We start from the raw sequence: 10,850 nt of genomic DNA on the forward strand, positions 1-10,850 counted from the left end.
TATTTCTCCAAACAAAAAAGGTTTTTCAAGTATTTTTCAGATTTTTAAGTATACTATTTGTCTTTTGAATGTAATCATTTTATAAAAATTAGCAAAAATTATTTTTACTCTTTATGATGTCATATGAATACAAATCAGAGAATACCACAATTAAAAAATTTTAAATGACTCAAAGGATAATGGAAAAATATACAATAGTTGTAAGAAAGCTGCAGCATATTAACAAACTCTAAAGGTCATTAATATAGTGCTAAAAATAAATTGCTCATACCTGGTTGGTCACAGATTGGATTATTTTTTCCATTTTTCTCCAAAGTAAGATTAGTCAAGAAATGTAATCCTACCATGCATTGGAGTAAGTGATGAATACTACTTATATAATTGCTATGCAAGTCAATGTGACTAATTTTATGTCTAGTTCCACGAAGGTATAAAAAACCTGTAATACACATATACAAACAAGTTATCACAGAATTTTTTGCAATGTTTAATTCAACAAAAGCATTAAGGGGATTTTATTTATCTTATGAATTATCTTACCGTTATTATATAAAAAGAGCTCATCTGTCCCCTCAAGTTTTTATTCTTATAGTTTGCTAATAATAAGTAAGATGACAAAGAGTTCAAATTCAGTATTAACTTATGAAGTATTCAGTTGTAGGAAAGATATCCTGTCTCTACTAACTAGTAGTCAGTTGGTACCTTCCATTAGCTAAAATTATTAAACATATTCCAATAAATTAATTTGCAATATAGTCTGTCAGCTCCATATGTCTCAACATAATTGGTTTTGGTTCTCTCAAGATATTATTTATCAGTTATTTGTTAATCTTCTATTTGATAGAAGATTAAAAAAAAACACATTCTCAGTCTAAATTCCTGGGGAAAAATTCAGAGTAGTCTTAGAAACATGGTTTATAATCACAAAATTTAAACACCATTAAGAAGTATCATTCTTTCATTTATAAACTATTTACCACTATGGTATGTATAGAGCCCTCTTGGGTTCTTAAAAAAAAAGATTTTTTTTTTTTTTTTAAAGTAGAATCCCAGCCTACATGAAGCTTTAAGGGCTAGCACAGCACTTTTTGATATGCCAAACTGCTTATGCCAATCCTCTCCCCCTGAATATACTTTTTGTATAGGCTTTGTGTATAGTTTGTATCTACCTAAGTGCATATGTGTTATTTGCATCAAAAAATCTAAGCTTCTTAATGGTAGGGGAATTGCATAATTTTTGTTTCAGTATCCCCAGGACATAGCACAATAGGAAATAGTACAATCAATCAGTAAGCCTCTGTTAAGCTCCTACTATTTCAAAATAATTTTCTTTATATCCAAAACTTTTAGCTTTTTCTTCTAAAGGGATTTGACCTGAAAAATAATTCTTAATTGCTAACATAATAATCCTCCCTAAGTATGTTTATGTTGGTTAATGTGTTTGTTTAGTATCCTTTAGGGAATTTTTTATACTATAGAATGGGGTATTAGGTATCATTAAAAGTTTCACTGTGATATTTTATTAACTCAGATGACTTAAGCAATTGTAATTTTCTTTCTATTTGGAGTACCAGATGCCACTAAAAATTCACTATGATGATGAGCAAATTTAAGTTGTTTTATAGTAATTTTCCAGTAAGAATGCAAACACTGGTTGCCAACTGAAAACCTAAAAAAGAAATGCTACTTCTACCACTAAAAGTGAATAATTCACATTCAGGAAAATATGTCTGCAAAAAAGCCATAGATTACTATATTTTAATTACAAACAGATATTAAAAAATCTGTTTTGTTGAAATAGCTCTAATTTTCCATGATTCTACAAATTCAGCTCATGTGCTATCTATTCTATAATATACCTTTGCTGACTATTCCAATCAACAGATTCTGCAATTCTCTGAAACTTTATTTTAACTCTTCTTGTCATATTATACTTGGTGGTCATAGTTATTTGAATACATGTTTTATCCCTATAGAAAACTGAGTAGTTAGCAAGGATCAGGTCTTATTCTTCCCTTTTATTTTCTATGGCTCTTAGCATGATGTCTCGCACAATAATAAACTAACACTTAATAAACATTTGAGAAACAAATATTCAGTGGAAATAATCTGTGACAAGGATGCACCGTCCCACATGTGTTTCACTCAACTAAAAGTGAAAGATGAAATATGACTGCAGGTATTATGTGTTACATATAACCAAAAGCAGAATAATAATTCTTTGATAGTTTGAGAATTTAAGAATGGAATCAAAAACTTGTTAAGGACTTATTTTCATTCTCAGGGAAACAAGAAGGTCAATCAACCTAAAATAGAATAATATAGCATAACTGTTTTATGCCCTTGGCATTCCAAGAGACCTCTCTGCAGTAGTAAATAGCAGGAGCAAAGGATTAATGAGGTTCCTATGAGAAATGAGTTAGGTTCACTTACCATTCATTATTATATTTATCACTTTAACTCTTTAATACATAATATTAAGTCAAAAGATAAGAAAAAATAACTTCAATTGATATGTACTGTATCAAACTATTATACATTTTTATATTATATTAGGCACAGAAGTCTCTTGATTTGACCTTTTAAAGTTTTTTTAATTTTATTTCAAAACGAAATTGATTTAATATAACTAATATACTAGATTTGAGCCATCCCCACCAAGATATCCTTTACAGTTGAAGTTAAATAATAGAAATTATCACTGTACCTTTCAGTGTACCTATACAGTAGTCTGTTCTGTTCTTACTAGCTTCCAGATTGCCCATTTTTAGTGACAATAATAAAGAACATTAATTTTGCCCATCAGATGCCAAAGCAATATATTCTGTTAGAAGCACTGGTTGATATACTTAAAATTTATTTGTACCAATAAATTAATATCGACTTATTCTGTGCTGAAATACTTCATGATACAAAGTTAATTTTTTTTAGGATGATCACATTTATTTCCAGATCCACTTACCTTGAAGATCGTGTATATGATTATAAGATAAATTCAGTCTAGTTAGATTCAATAACTTTTCAAGTCCTAAAAAAATTAAAATAAAAAGCCAATGATTATAAACCTAGATATTTTCATGGTAATCCAACAAACATGAAGCTAGAAAAAAAATCCATTATTGTTGAGAAAAATTTTAAAACATTTAATAAATTTTATATTGTGACAACAGGCTTGATATTTTCCTTGCAAAAGCATTCTGTCTAGTAAGAAACCCTATAGTTAATTTTCAATGAATCATAATAATAAAATGCACACAAATCAGTATAAGTAGTCAAAAGTAATTTGAAGTAATACACAAAATTAAGTACCAATAACTTACCTTCCACTTTTGTGATGAAATTGCAGGCCAAGTTTAAAGTACATAAATTTGCCAGTGTGTTGAGTCCTTCAATCTGACTTATTTGATTAGATGATAGATCTAAATGCCGTAAATTTAAAACATGAGAGAGGCCTTCAATCTTGGAGATATTATTGCAATGAAGGTTGATGGTATGAAGTTTTGAACTTAAAGATACTTCCAGCAGACTATGAAAAATAGGTTTAATAAAATAAATTTTAATATGTTTATCATGTTATTTAATAGAAATAAGCTCTCCTACTTAAGTAGTGGATTTTAGAAATTAAACCAGTGTCTCATAATAATGAAAATATAACAGGAGGGGCAAGTGTGTTTGACATTTATTTTTCTCAAGATGCAGCAAAACCACAATAACAAAAATTGATAATTATATTATACTTTATGATTTGTATTATATGTATATTATTCATTTTATTTTATCTTAGTATCTCATGTCACATACGTACTTTTTTAATCTTACTATCATTTTATAGCAAGTTGATGAACCATCTTAATAGATCAAAAAGGCAGTACCTCAAGAACCAGATTTTTCTTACAAATGTCTCTCCCACTGTTAACACAAAAGTCTTCTAAATTCTCATTATTGGCATCACTTATGAAATCAGTGAACCATGTTTTTCTTTCTCTAAGTTCAGAACTTTTCTGAGTTAAGTTCAGAAATGCAGTAGTACTCTATGAATTAAATTTGAAAGCTGTTTCCTGAAAAAAACCACTTTAATTGAAAGAAATGTTATCTCTATATATTTCTAATATACAGACAATTAAGGGAGGTCTGTTATCCTACTCACAAGCCTTATGGATGCAAATGGCAGTCAAGAAGGCTGTTATTTCTGTTCAACTAAGGACTCTTATAAAAACATTTCTGGAAAGCAGAATGAAAACCAATCATATTGTTATTGCCACCTATGATACTTCAAACTTTGTAACCAATCATATTGTTTTCCATACTTTCTCTTCTCTATTTTCTATTCTTTTGTATTTCACAAAACAATATAAAAGCTAATTCACTGTCATGGTCTTGGCATGCTAAGGAGAACCCATCTTGTTGTTGTCTCACAATAAAATGAACAGGCTCGAACTTTATTGCCTCAATTTACCTTAATTTTCAAATTTAACACCTATATACATGTGTTCTTCTTTCTCACTTACCACTTACTTCTCAATATCTTTTAATTTGGTTTCCTTCCTTACCACTTTGGCTGAAATTGCTCTCAGAGATCACTAATGATTTATTTTAAAAATCTAATAACCTATTCTTAGTTCTCATTTTTCTTCAGCGTCTGACACTGCAGACTAGCCTCTCCTGCCAAGCATTTTTTCCCACTGGTTTTTTATTATTCTGCTCTGTGACAATTCATTTCCTGTCTGACCAATCCTCCATTTCCTTCGTTTTCAGACCATCCATATCCTGATCATAGGGCTACTCAGAACCCTATTCTTCCTCTTTCCTCTATATACTTTTTCAGCAGGTAACATAAATTCATCTTGAAGCCACTGACTTAACAGGCTTAGATTTCAAGTTTCCATCTCTCTCCTAAGCATCTTTAGTAAGACACTAACTTTGATACTGTGGGTAAGTTACTTAACTCTGTTTGTCGCAATTTCCTCACCTGCAAAATGAATTGGAGAAATATATGGTATACCACTCCAGTATTTTTGCCAGGAAAACCCCAAATGGGGTCATGAAGAGTCAGACAAGTATTTAAAAGAAAAGAATGAACTACTGCTGAGTCAAGTAAAAGGATTAAGATGGGAAAGAGAAGAGAGGGCAGCCAGTACAGTGGCCTGGCCTGATAGCCTGAAAAAGAACTAAAGAATAGAGGAGATTAAAGGTCAGTTGAAACTGAAAAATAGGGCTACAAGTCTGGGGGCAAAAATAAAGATGGAATGATAAAAGATTATAATTAGACAAAGGAATTCAAGAGTTCATGAACATAAAGATAGAAAACTCCAGTGATGGGAAGATCAAAGACATGAACATCTCTGAGTATAGGCAAGATGGTAGGTCATGACAAATAAGTAATTTAATGACCTAATGAAGTTAGGATATTTGAGGGAATATGAACATACATGTTTAAGTCCCCTAGGAAGAAGGCTGGAGCAGAAAAAGCTGAATGTATATTGACTTCCTAGATTAGCCTATCGTATAAAATTTCTGTTTTTGTTGTAAGAATATGAGGAAAAAAACAACTTTATTTCATTCAAACTAGACCACTTAGCTAATCCCAGGCATGCCATCCCTCTCCTCCTCCTTCCATCCCCAGATCCCACTCCCCACTCTACCCATGTCTCTTAACTCTCACAGTGTTTCAAGGCACTTCCTTCTTTCCACATCTTTACCTGTTTAAATTATATTGCTTCAAGGTCCTCCTCAAGAAATACCTTCTCCATTAAGTTTTCCATACCATTCTTGAATCTCAATCAGAATTAACTCCTCCTTCCATGAATCTCTCAACTTTCTTCAAAGAACATTTTCTATGTACTTCTACACTATCATCTATATGGATGTCTTTATATCCCCATTAATCTGTAAACTCTCTGAGGGCAAGAAGCATTTTTTATTTTGTCTTCAAATCCCCTGGAGAGTCAGCTTGAGGTGGTATAGAGCAGGGCTTCTTAAATTTGTGACCCCTTTGTACCTGAAAAATTTTCCCATGTCCTGGGTATACAGGTATATAAAAATAGGTATACAAATCAAACATTTATTGATAATAAATCACAATTGAGTGATCCCCACATTCCCGTTATGAGACAGTTTTAAGAAGCTAGGGTAGACAGAACTGACTTCAAACCCAACTGACACAAACTGGCTATGTAACTCTGGGCAAGCCACAATCTCTTAGTGCTTGAATTGAGACAGCTATCTGTGGCTGTAAATTGTGAAGGTGTCAGCCTAAAGGGGTGAAGAGAGATCTGGGAGATCCTTATACTAATGAAATCACAAAACAGTTGCTATCCCTAAACAAAACATCATACTACAGTGAAAAAAAGAAACAAAGATGAGAAGTCAAGGAGACATGGATTCAGCAGCCATCTCTGACACTATCCGTGCGAATCTGGATAGTAAAAACAGTCTGGAAGATTCAATCCTCTACTCCCCATCCACCCTTCCCATGCACACTGAATGTGTGTTCCTGGATAAGTCACAACACTTAAATAGCTTTTTAAAGTTTAAAGGTTTAAGGATCTTATTTCATCCTTAAAAACAACTCTGGAAAGCAGATGCTATTATTATCATCTCTATTTTACAGATGAGGAAACTGAGGCAAATAGAAATTAAGTAATTTGTCCAGAATAAGTTTTGGAGAAGAAAAGAAAAACCAGGTCTTCCTGACTCCTCTGCATGAATGAATTTGCTCTGAGAAGATATCAACATGCCCTGGTAAAGTGAATTTTACCAGGATGAATTCCCTCCACCAGTGAAATCACAGGTCTGGACCAATAAAAAAAAAAAAAATTAAATTTAAAAAAGATAGTAACGGGCACTTTCATTACAATTTAAAGCCTGCAAAACTCTTTAAATACATTATCATAACGCTGTGAAATAGGTACTAAAAATAAGTATTACTATCATTTCCATTTTACACATAAGAAAATGAACTTTGAAGAGATAAGTGATTTTCCAGAAATAATTAAGTGCTAGTCCATATCAAAGAGGGGAAACTTGAACCCAGGAGTTTCTAATTCCAAGGCCAACAACCTGTCCTCTAAGCAAAACACTTAAGTCACTGTATTTCCTTTTCCTCTTTTATAAAAGAAGGGAATAGATCTACATGATCTTCAAGTTGAATCTTGGTCTACTGAGCTATGATTTGGACTAGTTTAACATATATAGCACTGAAATGTTTACAGTTAGGAAGCTTGAAGAGAATGCTGGCTTGAGAGTCAGTTCTGAGTTTGGAGCCTTGCAAGTCTCCTCTCTCGAAGTCTTGGTTTGCTCACCTATAAAACAGGAGCTCACAATAGCACCTACCTCGAAAGGGTTATTTGTGGGGATGATAACAATAGAGGAAGATTTACATAGCACTTCAAAGTTTGCAGAGGGCAGTAAAATTATCTCATTTGAGCTATCACGATCCCCATTTCACAGATGATTAAACTGAGAATGAGGCTAAATGTCTTGCCCAGGGCACTTAGTACCTAGGGAATATAAGGCTGGGTTTCTGTTTCCAGGGCCATCTAGCAGCCATAAGTACGTTATGACAATAAGATATTCATTTCATTTTAAGATAAAGCTGACATCTTATCATTGTATATTACCATTTTGGCGCTCTACGAATGCTATTATTACCCAGCGCTTGACACAGTAAGCTTTTAATACTTGCTTCTTGACATTTAGATGCTGGTGGTGGAAACCAACGTGGCCCATCCGCGATTTAGAGAGAGAAAGGGTATTGAGGACCTCTCAGGTTGCACCACGAGACAGGACCGGGGTCTGGGGTCCGGTTGGAGCGTCCCTTACCTGCCAATGGCCTTGTCCATGAGGCAAAGCTCTCCAGAGTAGCAGGCGCCGCCGCCGCCGCCGCCTCCCGCTGCCCCGGTTCTCGCCGCTGCTTCCCCATCCTCCTCCTCTTCTTCCATGGGCGTCAGGGTCAACTGGTGCTGGGGGCGAAGCGCGCACGGAGCCGCACCGAGGCCAGAGAGGACTGTTTGGGGTTTAAGCCGTTGCTAAGAAACCTGTCACGAAATCCCCGCCTCCGCCTGCTTTACGGCAATGCCAGTAAACGCGACTTCTGGGGTCCGTCGTAAAGTGCGGCGGATTGAACAGGCTCTAAGACTCCAAACTCAAGCGTTTGGAGTGCAGTGTTCTCGGAAAAAGAGGAGCTCTTCTTCCATCCTGGGGAAAGCTTTTTTTTTTTTTTTTTTTTTTAATCTAACCAAGTGTGTTTGTATGCATGCCTGTATTTGTACACACACTCACATACTTATGCATAGAAGTATGAAGTACATGCAATATAAACAGTAATAAAACCAAATTAAGTATTTATTTCAAAGTTACAAAGTTTTTAAGAATCACATATTGTATTCCTCACATCAAGTTCCTATACAAAAGTTAAAATAATTTAAAAACAGGAATCGGGACAGGGATTAAGCGAGAGAAGGCAATTGTGAAATTAAAGGTTTTTTGTTACTTATAAAAAAAGATGAGTTTTATTGGGAGGAGAGAGAACAAGACTTTATTAAGTGCTGCCTGTGTGCTAGATAAGCTTTTACAAATATTTGTGTTACAAATTACAACAATCTTGTGAGGTAGATGCTGCTAACTACATTTTATAATTGGGGAAACTGAGGCAGAAAGATTAAGTGGCTTGAGAAGGTTTTTACCGCAGATATTCCTTATTTGAAGATATACACAAGTGTCTTGTTTGTGGAACAGCAAGGAAAACAATGGTGCGCGATTAAGAGTATATGGAACTGAATGTAAATCAACACATGCTATGTTCACTTTTTTTTTTCTTCTTTTTTTTTCTCACATGGTTTTCTCCTTTTTGTTCTGATTTTTCTTTCCCAACATGATTCATAAAGAAATGTGTATTTAAAAAATAATGTTGATGTATAACCAGAAAAAAAAATAATTTAAAAAAAGAGGAAAAAAAAAGAATATATGGAAAAGAGTAAAGTGTAAGAAGACTGGAAATGTGGAAAGGGGCCTGAATGTAAGATTTTAAAATGTCTAACAGGTTTTATAATTTATTTTGGAGTTCCTAGTAAGGAAGGTTGGAGGGAGGATAAAGAAAAGGTTTGATGTGAATAGACCTGAACTTTAAGAAAATTACTCTGCAGCTGAGTACAGGATGGAATGGAGAAGGCTATGAAGGAGTAAGGGAAAACAACTAGAAGCTTATTGTAGTAGCCTAAGTGGGAGGTGATCAGAATCTGAATTAGAATAGTGGCTTTTTGAAGAGACCTACATAAAAGCTATGGTAGTAAAAATGAAAATATATATATATACATATATATATAGTTATATTATAAAATTATATAAGATATATAATTTATATGATAAAAATTAGATTTTTATATGGCTTAAATGAGAGTGAGAAACAGATTGATAGAAAAGTTGGAAACTACATGACGATAGGATAGTTGGTAACCTCAACATTAATGGACAATTAAGTTATGTAATGGATTTTCTAGTGTATTTGGAATCAGGGAGAGCTGAGTTCAGATTTTGCCTCAGAAACTGTTTGACTCTGGAAAAGTCATTTACTGTCCCCTAAAAGTGGGTAATATGGGATTAGAGAGGGAGATGAATTAATTCTTCAGGAGAGAGATAATTAGTTTTCATCTTGTTATTCTTCAGTCAATGAACATGTAAGGTCTAATGTGTGTAGAGTACTGTTCTAGACACTTAATAACAGAGAGTCCCTGCCCTCAATGGAGTTTACAATGGAGTAGCTTACCTTCATCAAACCCAAACACCATTTTAATTCAAATGAATGAAAACATTTCCTCCACAAAAATCTTCTTCCAAATTCTAATTGTTTAAAGGTGACTATTACATAGATGGATTGTAATGTGTGTCATTAGATGGTGTGGAAAACTAAGCATCCCTTCAGCCTTTCCATTTCTACTACCATTATCCTAGCCCATCCTCTAATTATACCATAACCAAACTATTTCTACAGCCTCCTAAGTGGAATCCTTCTCTTTGACTTCTCCAGTCAATTCAGCCATATGATCTTCTCAAAGTACCACTTTGATCATGTCCTACCTAACTCAAAATTCTTCATTAGGAACCCATTGCCTATGGAATAATAATAGCATTTATAAAACTTTAGAGTTTGCAAAGTGCTTCACATATATAATTTAACTTTACCTTCACAATAACCATATGAGGTAGGTAATATTATTGTGCCCATTTTTACAGATGAGGAAATTGAGTTTCAGATAGGTCAAGCTGAGTACCCCACAGTTACTAAATGCCTGAGGCAGGACTGGAACTCTGATCTTCTTGGCTTCAAGTCCAGCACTCTGTCCATGAATTTCTAAATTTGATATCTAAGGTTCCCCTTAGTCTGGCTCCAATCTTCATTTCTATGTATTCTTTTGTGCAAATGCTATGTTCCAGAGAAACATCTTATTTAAATTTCCCTTTCTATCTTCTGTGCCTTTGTTCTTATATTCTCTTGCCTTGGAATGACCTGGATCTGCCTGAATGGGCCTTCTCTATCTCTTCCTGTTGACATTTTTATTAGTATTTCAAGATTCAGTTCAATCAACTGCCATCTCTTCTACAAAGCCTTCCCTTGTAAACATAAATACAAGTTATACATATTTTGTCACCCCTTCCTCAAACTCTATAAAAACTTCATCTGCCAAGTGGGAATTTGTTTTGTTGCATTACTTTACAATCAAATTTACCATCTGTAATATTAATGTACATATATATATATGCACACACATATATATTCATATACATGTGGATAGAGCCACATACATAGATATCTATAGATATCTATACCTATATATATATGTACATATCTATGT

At 33.7% G+C, this 10,850-nt stretch overlaps 1 protein-coding gene across 3 annotated transcripts in view; it reads right to left on the bottom strand.

Annotated features, from left to right (window-relative positions):
• The window catches only part of LRRCC1 (leucine rich repeat and coiled-coil centrosomal protein 1), a 40,749-nt gene extending 32,711 nt beyond the window's left edge, over positions 1–8,038 (bottom strand). Inside the window, exons 1-4 of one of the 3 annotated variants that reach the window (XM_051969960.1) lie at positions 7,822–8,038; positions 3,321–3,526; positions 2,963–3,028; positions 272–439 (exon numbers count right to left, since the gene is read on the bottom strand). In XM_051969960.1, the coding sequence (XP_051825920.1) occupies positions 272–439; positions 2,963–3,028; positions 3,321–3,526; positions 7,822–7,940 (559 nt within the window). In that variant the 5' untranslated portion in view covers positions 7,941–8,038. Of the gene's footprint in view, positions 1–271; positions 440–2,962; positions 3,029–3,320; positions 3,527–7,821 lie in introns of those variants that run through there. The other 2 variants (XM_051969959.1, XM_051969961.1) reach the window with 2 other exon arrangements.
• Between the last annotated feature and the right edge of the window lie 2,812 nt (positions 8,039–10,850).

The sequence above is a fragment of the Antechinus flavipes genome, chromosome 1 (genome assembly GCF_016432865.1).
Source record: "Antechinus flavipes isolate AdamAnt ecotype Samford, QLD, Australia chromosome 1, AdamAnt_v2, whole genome shotgun sequence".
Lineage (NCBI taxonomy): Eukaryota > Metazoa > Chordata > Mammalia > Dasyuromorphia > Dasyuridae > Antechinus > Antechinus flavipes.